This window comes from Megascapheus bottae, chromosome 13 (genome assembly GCF_031878675.1).
Source record: "Megascapheus bottae isolate mThoBot1 chromosome 13, mThoBot2.hap1, whole genome shotgun sequence".
Classification (NCBI taxonomy): domain Eukaryota; kingdom Metazoa; phylum Chordata; class Mammalia; order Rodentia; family Geomyidae; genus Megascapheus; species Megascapheus bottae.
This window is the reverse complement of record NC_143521.1, coordinates 36,274,973-36,294,759: the sequence shown is the minus strand read 5'-3', so window position 1 is coordinate 36,294,759 and position 19,787 is coordinate 36,274,973. Positions and strand designations below refer to the sequence as shown.

Here is a 19,787-nt window from a genome sequence, read left to right as displayed (position 1 = left end):
GCTGGTTGTGAAGTGATTTTATGACTGCAAACTATTATAGTAACATATTTAACAACAGAAATATAGTCACCCTGACTACCTTTAATGTCAATAAAAACTGTTTGAAAATATATAGATTTGCCTTCAAAACTGGCTAAATGTAAGAATGTAATTTATGTACATATAAGTGGCAAATATATGCTTTTTAATTTGACATTTTGTTTGTTTATTTAGTTAGTTATTATGTGAGTATGTCAGTGCTGGGGTTTGAACTCAGGGCCTGAGAGCTTTGGCTGAGATATTTTTTGCTCATAGCTAGCACCCTACCTCTTGAGACACAGTTCTACTTCTGGCTTTTTGGTGGTGAGTTATCCTGGCTGGCTTTGAATTGTAATCCTCAGATTATAGCACCGTGAGTAGCTAGGATTATAGGCATGAGCCATATTAACTTGATACTTTTGTAGTGAATACTAATTCAAGTTCAACAATAAAATACATACAGCTCACAGGCTTTACATTTAGAATCCAAGGATCTTCATATTGAAAGATGATAGAAAGCTACAGTGTGGCTGGGCTGGAGTACACGTTCAGAGCTGTAGTTGTGATTTACAGAGTCATCTACACTCTCCTTCTGAAGCAGCAGCATGAAGATGCAGCTGGACACAGGATTACACCTGATAACCTTGCTTTCCTTGGCACCAAAATCAATTAGCTGAAACTGGGTAAATGGTAGATTCATGAATGTGCAAAGCTCTCTATACTAACTGTCCTCAAGTCAATCAAAATTTTTCCTCTCGACTTGTTCCTGTTTAATAATGAGAAATTTACTGAAATATACTTGACTGAAAATGCTACATGAAATCGCAAGAAAACAATGAAAGGTGCAAGACTATCTTGCACTCTAAAAATGGGTATATTTAATGTTCTGAAATCCATACAGTGTATCATTACTAGATTTTACTTTATGCCAGGGATGAACCAAATTTTAACACTGCCTTCCATGTGTGCAGCATGAATTCTCTACAGACAAACTATTTACCAGAGTTTCTGCCTAAATTTTATCACCTTTAAAATGACCCTGATACTGACATGTTAAAATGAAATGCTTTTGTACAACTAACTGATGCTCATAAAAAGTGATAGGGTATTAAGAGTGAAATCAATTAGAGATAGTAGTCGTCTGTGTGCTAACTAGGTCCAAACACTATTCTAAGCATTTTAAAAACAGTACTCATTTACTCTTCAAAATTTCCTGATGATGTGAATAATACTCATATCCATGTTGTATCAGATGATGAAGTGAGTTAATAATAATACAGGGTCTCTCCGATGGTGGGAGGTCAGATTTTGAAATCCACATCCACTTGACTCAGGACTGAGTAGAACTCAGGAAAGGGTTGTCCCTTCATCTTTGCAGTTCTACAAGTAATGCTGCATAGGTGTGGCACACAAATATATAAAGCTGTTGGAAGTAGGACTATGGCTCAAGGGGTACAGCACCAGCCTTGAGCAAAAAAAAAAGGGATGGCACTCAGGCCTCGAGTTCAACTCCCTAGTACTGCCACACACACACAAAAATACGTGAAAACCAGAAGTCAGATTTAAGAATGTGCAAAGTTATTACTATAGAGGCAGCAAAATTTTTATTACAGAACATTGATTTTTAATAATATATGATGGCAAATAGAACTATATCAATAGATTATGAAAATCCTGGCCATCTTTTATTTGACATTACCTGATTTAGAATATCAAAACTTCTAAAATGGTGTTGGGTTTATTTACTTCTTTTTAAAACCTTAATTATTCTAGATGAAATATCATCCTCTCTTTCCAATGGCGAGTAAGCATGGACCATCAAGTTGTAGCCATTGCCCTGGGCAGAGACATTCTCATACAGCCTGTAGTGCTCTAGCTTAGGAAATGATCCATTCTGCACAAACCAATGTATCACAGGAACCGGGACAATAGTAGAAAGCAAGTCTTCATTTTGCAAACATAAGGATTCTCTACTGAAAGTATTGTCTCTTTTTTTAACTTTCCCACCCAATCTTACGTAAAATACCAATTTTCTTTTTTTTGCCAGTCCTGGGACTTGAGCTCAGGGCCTGGGCACTGTTCTTGAATTTTCTCAAGGCTAGCATTCTACCCTTGAGCCACAGCACCATTTCTGGCCTTTCCTGGGTATGTGGTACTGGTTATGTCCATGCTAGGCAAGCACTCTACTACTAGGGCACACTCTCGACCCCTAAAATACCAGTCTTAAGTGATTTCTTTCATTCTTGGAGAAAATGTACAGCAATGACACTACTGAACAGTACTTAGAATTAATAGAAATATGTTGCTAAAGAGAAGCATTAAATAATAAAGTTGAACCTAAAACTTCCATTTTATGGTAGGTTTGCTAGATCTCACTACCATAAATCAAAGAGCATCTTGAGTCAAATTTTAACTATATCATCAAAGGGTCAAGAGGGACTTGTTTAATGTTAAACTTGAATTGGCCACAGCTAAAGATGATGTTTTGACATATTTAAAACCTACTAAAAATTATAGTCATTAGTAAGATAACCAAATGTATGACACTAGCCACGAGCACATATCAGTTGATAATAAATCAAACAAATGCCTCTCTTAGTAATGATAGGAATTAGGAGGTACACTGAAAAGGTCTTTACTTTACTTTCACTTATTAAAGTCAACAAATTTAAATATAAACTAACATTAAGTTTTATTAATTTGAAATTATTAAATGATTACATGAAATAACCTCACTTAATTGCCTGAAAAGTATTTATTTTCTCGCCTCTGAAGAAACTTATTAGTATAATGAGAGCTGTAGAAGGAAACTTCCCCAACTCTGCTACGTTTTAGCAGTCTGTTCTGTAGTGGCAGAAGGGGGCAGTGCTGAGCTACAAAACAAGTAATATAAGGCTGGAGTTTTATATTTAAATGTCTAAACAAGTCATTCAATATAAAATCAAGGCTATTCAACAGACTTCAACAAATAATCTACTTTTGATCATCATTACCCAATCGACTAAGCATGTTTTTTTTTTTTAAAGTAGTGTAATGTGTCTAACAAAAAAGGAAGACACACAAACTGTTTAAAGAAGTCAACTGGACTGAAATGTCCACACAGCTTACCAGTCATCAGGAGAGCACCCATAATCCTCAGGTTCAGGGACATGGCTTCAGAAAGCAAGAGCAAGAAACAGACAGCAAGAGAGAAAAAGAGGGAAAAGCAATCACAGGAAAATTAGAAAGAAACAACAAAAAAAAGGCCATGAATCAGGGCAGTACTGAAAGGTGAATTTCTGAAAAGGTAAAGAAATGAAATTTTAGTTGAGTCTGAAAGAATGGCAGTTAGTATTGTAAGTAGAACATGAGGAATTATGGTAACCAAGGCCTATGAAGTTATCTAGTGCATAACTGGAAGATCAATTTACCTTTCAGTCAGTACAAAATTCACTGATTTTTGGAACAGAATTCAAGATTCAATAATAAATATTTAAACTTAGCAGCATAAATTTGCATAAAGCCAATGGAAAACAATCCCATGTATATTATAACCAGAGTAAAGTACTTTAATGAAAAGCAACATGCTATAACCCCTAAGGTACAATCACATTAATAAAACCTTCCAATAAGTACATTTTTAGAAGGGACTTTGGCTACCATGAAACAATAATTCCTTTAAAAGATACATAAAAATAAAGGTTAATTGCATGTCTATGATTAAAGCCTCATCTTAAAAGGTTAACTAGTACTCAAAAATACTCATTTAAATATCAATTCACTCATTAATCCATTCTTTATCTCAGAGAAAAGTATGTTCCTCAGCACTTTACATTTATCCACTACTTCATTTGATATATTTCATGTCAATCAGTCAATTATTCGTGTCAGAGCATATTTTCTTATTAATCTCTTCTTTCATTAATTGGGATCACTCACAATTTTTTTTTAAATGCAATGCTGAGTACAAATGTAGTGTCACCATTGTGGACAATATACAATAAACTTTGCTAAAAACTCATACAATCCTTCCATTCCGTGAATGTCCTTAAATGTATAGCCCATTGCTTTTTACTCTTCCATCAACTTTGCCCAGATAAGTTACCCCCCTTAGAGCCAACACACTAATTGCTGCCAAGGCTGTATCAGCTCTAGCATTCTGCTCAAAGCAATGGAAAGGGTCCCTTTAACTCATCATTTTCTCTCCTACCAAAATGCTTGTGTGTGTACACAGGAAGAAGGTGTAGCCAAGACAACTGGGGACTGCAATCCCTAGAAAGGGCTTGGCCTTGCTGCAGAGTGCCAAGGCAATCAACCTGGAGCCTTGGATCCTAGGGCTGTGGCAGGGGAGGGTATGGTGATGATGATCACTGGGTCCAGTTTCTTCCAAGTTGCCCTGGCACTGGGGCCCTCTGTGGATGGCTAACAAGGATGATGAGCAGAGATGGGGATATACAAATCTGTCTTTGATCCTGCCAGTGGCCCTGGTGTCTGGGTACTTTTGAACATGCCAGCCCTGGCCTGTATGCCTCTTTACTCTTTATTTAAATCTAAATCATTCTTAAAGCTCCACTAAAGCAGCACCACCTCTGGAAGCATTCCCAGAGCTTCCTGATTAGATTAACCTTTCAGTAGACTCACAGGGACAGCCATACTACATTAGGATTTTGTCCCTATGATTACTTACTAAACATGTCTTATCTCTAAGGCAGACTGTAAGCTTTGTGATAGTAGGAACAAAGTGAACTCTGGTTAGTTACTAAGTCTCTAGCACAGAAGGAAACTGATAACATCTGTGGAGGTATGCATATAAACGTAAGGAAATACTCTATTTGAGTTACTGGAGTCCACTGGTCTTGGTGAGCAGTAAAATCAATGTGTTAGTCATCATCTACCGCTTGAGGTTTCTTCTCAGCTTTAGAGAAGGTGTACATTTCTAAACAAAATACCGTTACCATATACTGTGCTCATGTATTGTTTCTTAATAAAAATCTTTTTTCTGAAAAGGAAAATGTAAATAATTTGATTTAATACCAGTGAAATATCTAACCTATATCTCCTAAAAAACAAAACAAAACTCACAGTTTGGTTTTCTTAGAAGGTTTTCTTAGCTTCAGAGATTATTAAAGACTTAAATTGTCAGCAAATAATTGTTTGTAGGGAAAATGTCCTGTGATGAAAGTATCTGTGATAAAACCTACTTTTTTTTTTTACTTGAGGAGATTTGCTGAAATGACACTTTCATGAATGTTCAACAAGATTTCTAGTTTGTAATATGTTAAGCTGACAAATAATAATGTCATTCATTCACACTTCACTGCAACTATCCCACAAAGAAAGAACTAATCAAGTAATCCAGCATGTTTAATCATAGGCATGTTTGCCAGGAAGTTGAGCCCTATATATTAAATACTGTTATGGGGCCACCAGGGACCTGTTTAGAGTCCTATAATTGTTGAGTACCCTTAAAAAAAAATCCCTGCAGAGAGCTGGTTCACAAGTAATCATTGTCCTTTGTACTTCAGTTGTGCAGTCTAGCTACAATTAGGTAACAGGCTGCGTTCCCTGATGTACAAGTATGTGATCAGTTATGTCTCCTCCAATACCTGCATGTATTAACAACTCTTAGAATACTAACAAATTGTCCATCAAGATACGACACAGGGAATATTTATTAAAAACAGTATCAGGGGGCTGGGAATTTGGCTTAGTGGTAGAGTGCTTGCCTAGCATGCATGAAGTCCCTGGTTTGATTCCTTGGTACCACACACACAGAAAAAAGCCGGGAGTGGAACTGAGGCTCAAATGGTAGAGCTCTAGCTTTGAGAAAGTCCAAGGACAATGCCCCTCAGGCCCTAAGCGCAAGCCCAGGACTGGCAAAAAACAAAAACAAAACCAAAACAGTATCAGGGCTGAGCTTGCCCTAGAACAGGAACACAAATTAAGCATGAATGTTAGAAGCAGCTTAATAACTCCTTTAACTGAAAATAGCTTCCCCAGCATGCTAGAAAACATGATTGAATATTCCATGATGGGACATTTCTGTTACCCAATTAAACTTTGTAAACAGATTTTTTTTTCTTTGTAAACACGATAAAACTTTGTGTCTGGAAAAGGATCTTAAGAGATCCTTGGTCTGGTCTGCCTCCTCATTAAATTATAGAGTCAGGAGTATCTGGAAAAGGAATAGGCTAGGGTCACGAGATGAATTGGAGCCATTAGAACTTGTGTATAGCCTAGACTGTACCTCACTGTTAAGAAAATAAATTTAATAAATAATAAGTCCATAAATTAAAAACAAATAAATTTAATCTACATGCTTACCACTTTTTGTTCAAAGCTACCTCTCCTAGCTCTTAGCCATAACATCCCCAACACAATAGAGGAAGACTGCTTCATAGCCTACCTATTGAGAAACAGCTTTTTGTCTGAAAGCCTAACAAAACACACACAATAAAAGAGTTAAAATGTTTTACCCCTTTACCAAAAAGAAATGTATTCTTTACCTGACTTCCATACTGTAACCCCTCTGTGCATCCCCTTAATAATAGCAATACAAAGATTTTTTTTAAAAAAGATCCCACCTTAGGTTTCTGTTTTTATTATTTTAGTCAATAATTACTAACTTGAAGAACTTCCTTATTTAATTAAAAGCTGGAGAAAGTAAAAGAAGAGTATCAACGATAAACAGGTCACTGTAGGAATGATATTTAGGAATGAATTTATAATGTGTGTGAAAACAAGTACCATAAACTTGATGACCAATGTGTATTATATGCAAAACTCTAGACTCCCAATATACCTCCTTCCCTTCTCTGGGCTGACTGTAACTCTAGCTTTGAGCAACTGGGAGAAAGAAAGGAGGAAAGTTGCCTTTGTCTTCAGAAAAAGAGGAACTGTGCTAAAATAGAATCCAGCCTTGAATATGCTTAAATCCATAGGCTACATTACAACATGGAAAAAGCCATTCAAGACTGTCCTTCTAACCTCTTTTACAGTTTGAATCTTGGTTAGTCATGTGTCTCCTACTCCAAAAGCACCTGTATCTGCCTCCATCCATTTCCCTTTGAAGATCCCATATGTAGGAATAGCCATGCACTTTTGGGATCTGTCATGAAATGGTAATGTTAAGAAAATGGAGAAGATAAGGAATAGGCTGAATTCTCTATTTCCACAGGTGAGGACTGTTTATTGAGTCACTGCATGGGGCAACAAACCTTCCCTGCTGGATCAAGACTGGAGGCTGGCCAAGGGGGTGGAGCTGGAGTTGGATTTTTATGAGGTCTAAGCAAGGAGACAGAGGTTATGGAAAAGGCTTGTAAGGCTGGGCAAGGTGGGGACTTCCGGTCAGGCCTACAGTGGAATGTTGACAGCCAGAGAGATTTCTGAATGGCTTTGATGAGTGCATCTCAAAATAATAAATCCGTGGGTGCCTATGGACAAACACATTCTAAAAGACATTAACTGCCTGAGAATGTTTGCTGACACTCATCTTCAAGATTTAAGAGATTCACATTCCTAAGGACTTCTTTCCCCTCCATAAAACACCACCTTTAGTAAATCTTTTACCTTTCATAGTCATCTTTTTAAAATTTATTATCTTTGAGTGGCTGTACATAGGAGTTTTAATTTTACAAAGCAGTTTATGAATATAATATGTTTGTTTATTTTGCTGGTCCTGTGGCTTGAATTTGTGGCCTAGGAACTATCTCTTGAGTTTTTGTGCTCAAGGCTAGTGCTCTACTGCTTAAGCTACAGCTCCACTGCCAGGTTCTTTTCGAAGTTTTTAATGGCTACAGGACTTCCCTGCCCAGGTTGGCTTCTAACTATGATCCCCAGATCTCAGCCTCCTGAGAGCCACCAGTGCCCAGGTTGAATAAAACGTATTTTGATCAATGTCACCCCATTCTACGTCCTTATATACCTTCCCTAACCACTCCTTTGCTCATTCTTCTTAACTTTGAAAGATATACATTGGATTCTTGACCGCATTCTTCTCATCATTTGTCTACTGTCTACCTTTTTTCCCCTTGACCCCACACTACTCCTTGAGTATTTGCTTCTTGTAATTTTATTTTGTTGAACTTAAATTTTGCCTTTTTCCCCTCCGTTTTAAAAATTGTAATTAACAGAAAGGTTACATTATATTCACTAGATAGAAGGTGCATTACTTCACAAACATTGATACCCCTTCTCATATTTTTGTCTCCATTTCCTTCCCCCTGCCCCCTCCCCTCATGTTGATTTCCCCCCTTCCCCATCCTATTTCAAATAAACAAATAAACATATATACAATATAAGGAACTACACAATTTGAGAGCTTCCTTAAATCTACCATATTTCAGTTAAAACATTTGCATAACATCCACCCAATGTATTTACTTATAAGTTTATAAGCTAAGTCAAGCTTCCACATATAAAGGAGAATATTCATCCTTTATCTCACTGGGTCTGACTTAACTCCCTTAACAGTTTTTTCCAGGTAATTCCATTTTATCACAATTTCAGCTTTCTGTGACTGAAACAAGGAGCATCATTAAAAAGAAATCATTGAAAGGGTAGCCAACAGAGACATGACAGCATTTTAACTCAGAAACCAACCAAGGAATGAATGCATTTTCTTCCCATGTTGAAGCTGTACTCTAGCTTCAGTGCCCAGGGAAATGTATTTGTTCCTCATTACTGGGGCAGGCCAGCTGAGATCTTCCACAGCTTTAAACACTGAAAAACCCACTGGGCCAATACCCTCCCCACTTCATGTCATCCCTGATGTGAACAATACCAAACTGTAAAGCACAAAACATACACAGCAGCTGCTTTCTAGATTAAAAAAGGAAAACAGAAGCCAATCCTCTTCTAATAAGAATTCCCAAATGTACCAAGCCATTAGCATTAATTAAAGCTGTATATCATATGTTAATAAGGAGAAGAAAACTCACCCATAAGCAACTCCAGCGATGGTGCATTTCTTAAACTGCATTACATTGCATGTCAATGTGCCAGTTTTGTCAGAAAATATGTATTTAACCTAAAGAAAGTAAAAATTTTCCTATTAGTATCATTTCATAAATTTTTTAGAGGAGAAAAACATCCTCAAATTGTGCTTTGGTTATATGTTTTTATTGTTATTATAAAGGTGAGATACAGAGATTACTGCTTCATAAATTAGGTAAACAGTATATTTCTTTGTGGACAATGTCACCCCTTCCCTTGTTCCCTCCCCAGTTTTTCCCTCCCATCCCCATCCACAAATGGTACAGCTCATTTTCAACATAGGGTCTAGTAAGTACCGGTGCTGCATTTATTCACCCTCTGTCCCTCCATTTCTGTGCACCTCCTTTACCCATACAAATAGAGAAACAAAGAAACAAGATACAATGAAAGGAGCACAAGAACAAACACCATTTGTTTCCATTTCCTGGAGTTTATTTTGACAAATAGTATTTTATGTGATCAGAGGCACATAAGTATTTTGCCTTTGTGTTCTTCTCTAAGAGTATAAATTAGACTTTTTCATCTAGGCTTTTCCATTTTTGGGATACAATGAACATTATCAACTACTTTCTACACATTCATCAAGGAACTTATTCACCATTTTTTTTTTAGTATTGAGCAATGAAATTATTTTATAGGTAAGTATGAGCATTTACTAGTCACAGAGAACTATATCTCGGGATATCTGGCCACGTTTTTCAATGTAATAAACAACTGTAGAATCTGCATGATCCAATACAATTAACATCAAACAATGTCTGAGTTAGTAAGAAAAAGAAAAAGAAAGAAAAAGATTTTTTTTTTTTTTTTGTGGGTCACAGGGCTTGAACTCTGCCACGGCACTGTCCCTGAGCTCTACTGCTCAAGGCTACCGCCCTATCCTTGAGCCAAGCCTCACTTCCCATTTTCTAGAGGTAAATTGGCGATAAGAGTCTCAGGTCATGAGTTGAAAGTTTGGCCTAGTGGTAGAGTGCTTGCCTAGTCTGGACAAGGACCTGGGTTCAATTCCTTGGTACCACATACATAGAAAAAGCTGGAAATTGTACTGTGGCTCAAGTGGCAGAGTGTTAGTCTTGAAAAAAAGTCCAAGGACAGTGCTCAGACCCTTAGTTCAAGCCCTAAGACTGGCAAAAAATTTAAAAAAAAAAGAGTTTCTGGTCCTTTTGTGCCTGCGCTGTCTTTGAACCTTGATCCTCAGATCTCAGCCTCCTGAGTAGCTAACTTGTACAAGAATCTTTTTATCAGCTAGCATACATAAATGGATTATGCAAATATACATGGTCACATGCTATAATAAGGATGTTTTAGTCAGTAAATGACTGAATTTATGATGATGCTTTTACAAGATTATGTTGCCTAGTGACATCAGAGCCATTATAGCACATTTTCATTTTCATTCTTTCTCTTTCTCTCTCTCTGTTCTTTCCTTCCTTCCTTCCTTCCTTCCTTCCTTCCTTCCTTCCTTCTTTCTTTCTTTCTCCTTCCTTCCTTCCTTCCTTCCTTTCTTCCTTTTGCTCTTGGCCTGGACATTGTCCCTGAGCTCTTCAGCTCAAGGCTATATCCTACCCCTGGAGCCACAGCCCCACTTCTCATTTTCTAGTGGTTAATTGTTGATAAGAGTCTCACATTCTTTAGTGCTGGGGCTGGCTTTGAACTGGATCCTCAAATCTCAGCCTCCTGAATAGCTAGGATTAAAGGTGTGAGCCACTGTGCTCATTAGGATGCATTTTCTACCAAGTCTTAACAATGCTGAGATCACCTAACAATGCACTATTAGAATGCATCCCTGTTGTGTGATGCATGACCTTCTGAATTAGCATGAGTTACAAATCTAAACTTATCTGAGGAGACTTTTACATCTTAACAGTTCCCTTTGTTTATAGTTGAGACTAATTCCCAACCATGTACCAAGGGACATGTCTAGGCTGGTGCAGTGCTTTACTTTTAGGAAAATCTTCTTTACATAGTGTTTGAAATCTCCAAGCACTAAAAATAAAAATGTTAGTCATGTATATATGCCTAATACTCAAATAATGAGAACATAAGAGCAGTTAGTTCTTCTAAGTTTACCATATTACACTAGAAATTATACTAAATCTGATTTCTGATTCAATAACTAATAGTAAAAATTTACCTGGCCAAGTTCCTCGTTCAGATTAGATGTTCGAGCCATAGCAGCAGTGTCTGTGGGTTCATAGTGCATGTCAAGATCCTTTAAATAAAGAAATCACAAATACATCTAAAAATAAGGGACTGAGTGAAATTGGAAAGAAAGTACTTAGTATCTTCATTCTATACCTAGATAAATATATGTACTTACTACAAATTCTCCCCCCCCCCACTTTTTTTTAATCAGTCATGGGACTTGAACTCTGGTCCTGGGCACTGTCCCAGAGTTCTTCAGCTCAAGACTCTCCCTTGAGCCACAGCATCACATCCGATTTTTTGGAGTCTAATTGGAGATAAGAGTCTCATGGACTTGAGTGCCTGGGCTGGCTTTGAACCGCAATCCTCAGATCTCAGCCTCCTGAGTAGCTAGATCCCAGGTGTGAACCACGGTGTCCACTTTTACAATTTTTTTATATCTATATCATTTCCTTTAATTTCCTTGAATGTTGAAAGGAGTGACATTGATCAAGATATACTGTATTCAAAAACTGCTTTGTGGGCGGGGAGCATGGCCTAGTGGTAGAGTGCTTGCCTAGCATGCACATAGACCCAGGTTCCATTCTTCAGCACCACATACATAGAAAAAGTTGGAAGTGGTGCTGTGGTTCAAGTGGTTAGAGCACTAGCCTGAGAAAGCTCAAGAACAGTGCCCTGGCCCTAAGTTCAAGGCCCAGGTCTGGCAAAAAACAACAACAACAACAAAAAAAAAACAAAAAAAAACCCCAAACTGCTTTTTAAATGGCAACTCCTTTACATAATTAAAGAAACAATAAAAAGAAAACAATAACTTAGAAAAAGAATGCAATATAGAATGTATCTCAATTAGGTCAAAACAGTATGACAGTTGGAGCTTGTCGCTGGAATCAGGCAATATAGGTTTACTATCATTCTACCATTTTCAACAAAAGTGATCTACTGTAAGAATTAATATAACATGTGAAGTTGTTTCTAGAGTATGTGACACCAGGTAAACGCTTAATGGCATGAGTTGGAAAAGAGCAACTAAACATTATTCATGTAATTAGGCCTTAAAATCCCTGAAATATTATCCAAGACATTCCATCTGGTTATAGTTTCTGGGCCAAGTTTCTTATATTACATTATTTGTAAGAAAAACAAATGTACCTCTCAAAAACCAAACCAAAAATGTATATACTTGTTCTTATTTATGGCTCATACTGGCCAAGAAAATCATTATTTTTCTATAGTAGAATATTTTATCATATCATTATTTTTCTATAGTAGAATATTTTATCATATACCTTAAGTCTTTTCTTCCCTTTCTAGTTGAAAGCTACAAACATATATATATATATATATATATACTTATAAATACAAAATAGCTAATATTTTTCATAGCAATCAGCCCATTTCCTAGTAGTTATGCCTAGGTTTATATAGTACCTCACATTGAATGCAAAATCTGCTTTATTAACATTGTATGGTCTACTAAAAATGAAACTGTTAGTCACGTACTAACAACTGCATTTGTGCCAATTCAAATAACAGAAAATTAGGAATTAACAAATCATGGCTGTAGCTTACTGGTTGACATGTAACAAATAAAAAGACCAACATGTACATATTCTGAATAGATTAATAGCAACTTCTGGAACAAACTACTGAGATTCACACCATGTTTTTACATTCCAGCTGTACCATATCTAGAGAACGGCAGAGTAATTACAATAGGAACTAATCTAGAAACCGCATGAAATGAAGACCAACTGAAGATGAAAATGGGTCATTCATGAGAAAAGAGTGCGATAGAAAAACAGAATGAGAGTATCCTTCAGAAACAAGAATAAATATCTTCATCAACATCTTTTGAGCAGAACCAGCATCACAGGGAGAAAAGTCATTAATCTTTCCATACAAGGAAGAAATCCCCCTGTGAGAGGAGTTAGGAAAGCTAGTCTTCCATCTGTCAGGGATGCAACAAACTGCAGATTAGAAAGGGGGAAGGAGGGTTAAGAAGTACTCCCTCCATTCAGCACTAAAGTTGTAGTTATGTGAACTAAGTATAACTTCTGAAAACCTAAATACAAATTTTGAATTGGACCAATTTGAACATCAGTGTGAATCACCGAGTCATTTCTATGAGAACTCTTCTATAAGCTTTGTGTTTGTACTCATGACAGAGTTCAACAACGTGTCCCTGCATGAAGCAATTCAGCTCATTTTAGATTTGTAAATTGCACTATGATAATTCACCAGAGAATTTTAAGACCAACCATTTTAGGGATTATTTGTCCTAAGGAAGTGTTACAAATGTAACCATCATAACAGGAGTAGTTACAAAAGTAACATATACCAAATATTCATATCAAATGAGTATAAGATGATTATTTTACAAGTTAAAAATATAACTCAGAAAAATTCATGCATAGTAGAAGTGTGAAAAATAAACTACAAAAATGATTAAACAAGATAGGCAATGTGATCACTACCAGTAGCAAACAAAGCCTTGGATGTGTAGTGACTCATAGTTTACAAAGCTTATTGCTATGTCTAGAGGTTCCTTCTGCTGAACAATCACTGTGAGATGCAAATAAAATGTATTTCATTTTCTGTATGTTGCTGTACAAAAAAACGAGTTTCAAAGAAGTCAAGGGCCATGCAAAGTTTGTCCATCCCACACTTGCTGAATGACTACAATGTATCCTAAAATAGGTTTTCTGAACCAGAACCTCACTTTCTTCAAAAGGTCTGGTTTATAAACTTGCAAGATTTTGAATGGAAGGGCTTTTTTAGAATTCTATTAGGCAAAGTGCCATTTTGTAGTTGATAAAAACAAACAAACAAACAATGGAGGTATGTTTGTTCTCTGAGATAGTGAAAGATCCTAGTATTAAAAAAAAAAAAAAAGACAAGGGCCATGAGTATGAGCATGGCCTAGTGGTAGAGTGCTCACTTAGCATGCGAGAAGCCCTGGGTTAGATTCCCCAGAACCACAAACAGAGAAAAAGCCGGAAGTGGCACTGTGGCTCATGTGGCAGAGTGCTAGCCTTGAGCAAAAAGTATCCAAGGACAGTACCCAGGCCCTAAGTTCAAGCCCAAGGACTGGCAAAAAAAAAAAAGACAAAAATGTATGCTTGGATTATAATAATAATTTATACTTACCCAATTAATGAAGTATGCCTGAGTAAATTTCACCACTTCTAATGTAACCAACAAGCTGATAGGAATGAGATTATTGAAAAGGATAATGAAAGTCAAGAAATTCAGGCCAAAATTATTAGCGCCACCATCTGTGGGAAGAGGTGAGAATAAAATAGTTTTATATTTTGTTTGCAATGATAAAAAGTTAGCATAACAAAAATTTTCTATATTACACAGCATGTCTTGATCAATGAGAAAGATTCAAGTATTTACATGCTATTTTGTTAAATTAACTCCTTTATACAAGTACTTAAAGATAGTAAAAAAAAAGTTTGTGTTGTTTTGTAATTATCAAACACTTTCTTCAAGATAGCACTATACTACAATTGGTTTCTGTTGGTTCAACATTGGTGGATTCAACAAACCACAGACTGAAAATATAAAGGAAAATGATGTGCCTATGCTCAACATACAGATGTTTTCCTTTGTCATTTCCCTAAATTGTACTGTTAAAAAAAAAAACAACAACTATGTTAGCTGTACATTGTATTAAATCTACTAAGTAATCTAGAGATGATTTAAAGTATATGAGGGGATATGCTTAGGTTATATGCAAGTTATATACCAATTCATGGAAGAGACTTGGCATCTGTGGCTATTAGTCTCCTCAAAGTGTCCTAGGGCCAATTACCCAAGAACACTAGAGGAACAATGGTATTGGCATTTAACATACTGTTAATCCAATCATTAAGAGTTGCATAATGGTTCTGAAAACTGAAAGAATTACCAAGTACTAGGAAGTTCAGAGATCTTAGGTATAGGAGTGAAGGTTTATAAATACAAATTTTCAGTGGAGAAGAATCACATCCATATGAGTTCTGAACAGTATATCTAAACTAAAACATGCTTTAAAGGTAATCGAACAGCAGCTGCAAAAGCAATTCATGCAATTATATAAACATTATTCATCCACAGGTAAACTATTCTCCTAGGTAAATTATACCTTTCCTTCCCAAGAAAGAATAGACCTGACATATCTGATATACTGTAAAGAACATGAAAAAAACAAAGTGGTGGTAGTGGCAACACTTCTTTAGTTGATATAATAAATCACTGACTATAAAACCTTAGTATTGTAATAAATAAATGTAATAACAGCTTTAAGAATAAGTTTTTGCTCTCGGATTTTACTACAGCTTTCACACATCTGAGAAATTAAGTGTTTATTGGCTAAGAATTCAAATGGAAACACAAACTCACTTCCTATGAATACCCACGGGTGGTCCATTAACAGCACACAATATTATACCTATTCCAAAGGAGACTATTTAATAGCATTTTCCCTGGAACCACAGGAGTGTTAACACAGAACTCTCTACCAAGTTCAAGCATCTGTAAAGCATATAAGCTACTTTCTGGTACACAGCTACACAATACACACACACACACACGCACACACAAAATCTTCTTTAATAGCTAGTCATCTGTGTTAAAATATTTTTAAACACTAGCTTTCTAAAATGCATAGCATATGAATGGCTTTATATACTGAAAACTTTATGTTACTATAAAGGACTTGGAAATTTAGAGATACTGGCATTCTATTTAGGAAATCTCACCGAAAAATAATGACTAAATTGTCCAGCTATCTTAGTAACAATGTCTTCTTTGTAAGAGCAATAAAAAATTCTATAAAACAAACTATGATCAGTTGGGAACCCAAAACACATTTCAATAAAAGGAAACAGTAAGTGCACCACTTTGTTGCTTACAATTTAGATTGAGATACCAGTCTTTTCCTGAATGCCTCCGATTCCAAATGGCCGAGCCCACAGAACAGACAAGAGACATAGCAATTAAGATACAAAATAAAATCAAAATCTGTACATTTGTGATCCTTTCCACATTGGAGAGCTTAAGCGGTGGACTTGTTGAATTCTGTAAGAAGAAACAAATAGTAAAAAATGTAAACAAATACCTTAGGAATGTGTGTTTGATGAGGCTGATGAAATTACTACTCATTATCTACAGAAGGATGCACATATACAGGTTAAGCAAAACCCATAAAAAGCATAACAAGGTGTCAATGTTTGCCCATTTCTTCTTCTCAAGACTACTAGGCCATCTAAACATTTTCATAGGATTTAAAATACTATTTTAAAATGAAGAGAAGAAAATAAATCATGTCCTTATAATAGGTAAAATAAGCTTGGCTACTTTGATGGGAAACCTCTGTGTGGAACCACTGAGTTAGTGATTCTGCAGGGGGACAGTGGAGGAGAAGAAGGCCCAGGCCCCCGTGACTCCTACACGTCCTAAAGTTATGAGGCAACATAGAAACGATTTCTGCTTTTCAACATTTTCTGGTAGCACTTAGCAAAGCACTTACTGTTACACAGACTACTTGAAAAGATCAGCAATAGTTAAAAAATACTGCCAAAGACTAACACACATAATCACTCAATGCACACAAACAGGATGGATAATTTCTGGTGGAAGTTTCTAGTGCCCCTGGTGGCATTAAGTCCTTCTCCTAGAGGGAATTCCAAAGCCTTTCGCACTTCAGTTTCAAATTCTGGATGGAGTGGAGGCTCAGGAATTGTAACAGATGGCCTGTTTGAGGCTAGACCTAGAGCTACAAATAATACAAAATACTACACAAGTCTTAAACCCAAAAAGCATTTGCAGATACAATTCCCACCTGCATCAACTTGGTGTCATGTCCAGTGTAGACAACTATTCCATGAACCCACTGAGTATTTCTCAGCTGAGCACCTCGAAGAAGGATCTGATCTGCTCCCAAGGGAACAGTGCTGGGGAAGATTATGTGGATATTAGGAATGACATTTTCCAAAATTTGCAAGAAATACACAGCCAGTATATGGTTCCAAAAATAGTTTGCCTTACAACTTACCTTATTTTTAGAAAAGAAGTAATTTTCATATCGACAAGAATAACTTTCTTAATGAGGAACATCTTTTAGGAAGTCTTTAGGTTGGTTCTTGTGAAGAATGTTATATTCTCATAACTTTATTATATTTGAAGTGTGGGACTGAATGTGCCCCTTACTTCAAATATTCATATGCTGAAGCCAGTATTATGGCATTTTGAGATGCCACCCTTGAGTGGTGAACAGATATAGAAAGGACATGGGGGTGAGGTCTTCATGATGGGCTTATGCCCACATGAGAAGAGATGCTAGAGAGATTTATTTTTTGTTGTGTAAAGATACACCAGGAAGACATTTTCTGCAAGACGAAGGTAGCTTTCATCAGAACTTGATCATGTTGTTACCCCAACATCTGATTTTCAGTCTCCAGAATTTTTAGAGGAACCAATTTCTACTATTAAATTCACCTAGTTATGTATGGTACATTATATTGGAAACCTGAAAAATATGCTATATTTGTAGAAAATTGTTTTGTGAATCCATTCTCAATCCTACTTGTGACTTTTCCTGAATAATAACTTGATTTAGAATTCTAAAATGTTTGAGGTTGTGTGGCTAAGGAATCCCTCACTTCCTTCCAAGTAAAACAAGCTTTCTATATTATAGGTATTTAAACAAAATACACTAGATAAGAAACAAACAGGTTTCAATGTAAGACATGCATTGACCCCTTACTTATGTCAGTTTTCTAAGAATGACAACTACATTTTCCAATGAATAATAAGCATTTATTATCCTATATTTTCAACACATTATTCATGAAGAAGAGGCAAGCCAGATCTTTTGTGAGTTATCTGTTAAACCTCTACAATAGGTTATCAGAAACATAAGAAGGGTATAATACTATCACAACTATATTGGGTTATTTGGTAGAAGAAATGCAACATGTACAATATAATGGCTTTCTGTCATCATGCATGAACATTAACTCAAAATGGACCAAAGACCTCAGTATCAGACCTGAAACTGCTACATGACAGACTAGGAGAGACACTGGAACTCATAGGCATAGGCAAAAACTTCCTCAACAGAGTCTCAGGGTCACGACAGATTGGAGAGAGAATGGACAAATGGGACTACCCAAAAATAAAAAGTTTCTGCACAGACAAGACATAGCTACCAAAGTAAAAAGACAACTAAAAAACTGGGGAAAGAAATTTACCAACAATATATCAGACAAAGGCTTAATAACCAGAATCTACAGGGAATTCAAGAAACTAATCCCCCACAAACCAATCACTAAATAGGCAAGGGTACTAAAGAGAAGAGGTAAAAATCGCAAAGAAACATATGAGAAAATGCTTATCATCCATGGTCATAATGGAAATGCAAATAAAAACAACCCTAAGATACCACCTTACCCTAATTAGAATGGCCAATATTCTGAACTCAGACAACAACAAATGCTGGTGGGGATATGGAGAAAGAACCCTATTGCACTGCTGGTAGGAATGTAAACTAGTGCAGCCACTCTGGAAGGCAATTTGGAGGTTCCTCAAAAAACTATAAATAGACCTTCTCCACCACCCAGCCATACCACTCCTATGCATCTACCCCGAACATTATAACCCAGGATATGATAAGGACACCTGCACAGTCATGTTCATTGCTGCACTATTCACAATAGCCAAGCCATGGAAATAACCCACATGCCACACTACAGATGAATGGATACAAAAAACGTGATACATATATACAATGGAATTCTACATAGCCAGATAAGATAAAATAATGGCATTCACCAGGAAGTGGATGAATCTAGAGCGAATCATATTGAGTGAGATAAGTCATGACCAAAGGAACAAAAGGCGCATGGTCTCCTTGATATGTGTATTTTAGATCCAAATAACACAAGAATGATGACTCAGTACTTGGATACTCAAGGTCATTGACATGAACTTGGAGATATAATTATATAGACATATAAGTATATGATGGATATATACTCTATAGACATTGATATATTATATAGATTTATATGTATGTATGACATACAAAGACTCAGATTAATTTTAATCTTGTTCTTAAATTTATGTGCCAGTGATTGCATATAGATTCCATTCTTGAATACTTGTTTGTTAAACTTGACATCTGAAATATGATGTAAAAAATCAATGTTAATAAAATCTTGTAATTAAAAAATTTAATGGCTTTAAGGATTCTTATGATCAAACCTTGATTTTATAACAATAAAAGCAAAATAGTTAAATATGAAGAAAATACACTTGAAAAGTACTTCCATACTCAGGAGGCTGAGATCTGAAGATCACAGTTCTAAGCCAACATGGGCAGGAAAGTCTGTGAGAGTCTTATCTTCAATTAAATAATGAAGAAGCCATAAGTGACTCTGTAGTTCAAGTGGTAGAGTGCTAGCCTTGAGCAAAAGGAGTTTAGGAACAGCACCTAGACACAGAGTTCTACATCCAGGATTGGCCAAAAAAATTAAAGACTTTTGAAAAAAAAAAGAAGAAATCAGTTTCTCAAGAAAAGTTTATAGAGAACCCAGAATTTGCCAACTGATGCTGGCTGAGGCTTTCTTTTCTAGTGGACTGCTGTGGCTCTGTAGGTAGCCAGT

At 36.3% G+C, this 19,787-nt stretch overlaps 1 protein-coding gene across 4 annotated transcripts in view; it reads right to left on the bottom strand.

Moving 5' to 3' along the window:
- Atp8a1 (ATPase phospholipid transporting 8A1) overlaps positions 1-19,787 on the bottom strand; it is a 209,185-nt gene that overhangs the window by 132,090 nt on the left and 57,308 nt on the right. For 2 of the 4 annotated variants that reach the window (XM_090343656.1, XM_090343655.1), the window contains exons 10-15: positions 16,964-17,075; positions 16,035-16,200; positions 14,284-14,411; positions 11,126-11,203; positions 8,937-9,025; positions 3,127-3,171 (exon numbers count right to left, since the gene is read on the bottom strand). In XM_090343656.1, coding sequence (XP_090199782.1) covers positions 3,127-3,171; positions 8,937-9,025; positions 11,126-11,203; positions 14,284-14,411; positions 16,035-16,200; positions 16,964-17,075 — 618 coding nt within the window. The remainder of the gene's footprint in view (positions 1-3,126; positions 3,172-8,936; positions 9,026-11,125; positions 11,204-14,283; positions 14,412-16,034; positions 16,201-16,963; positions 17,076-19,787) is intronic. The other 2 variants (XM_090343659.1, XM_090343657.1) reach the window with 1 other exon arrangement.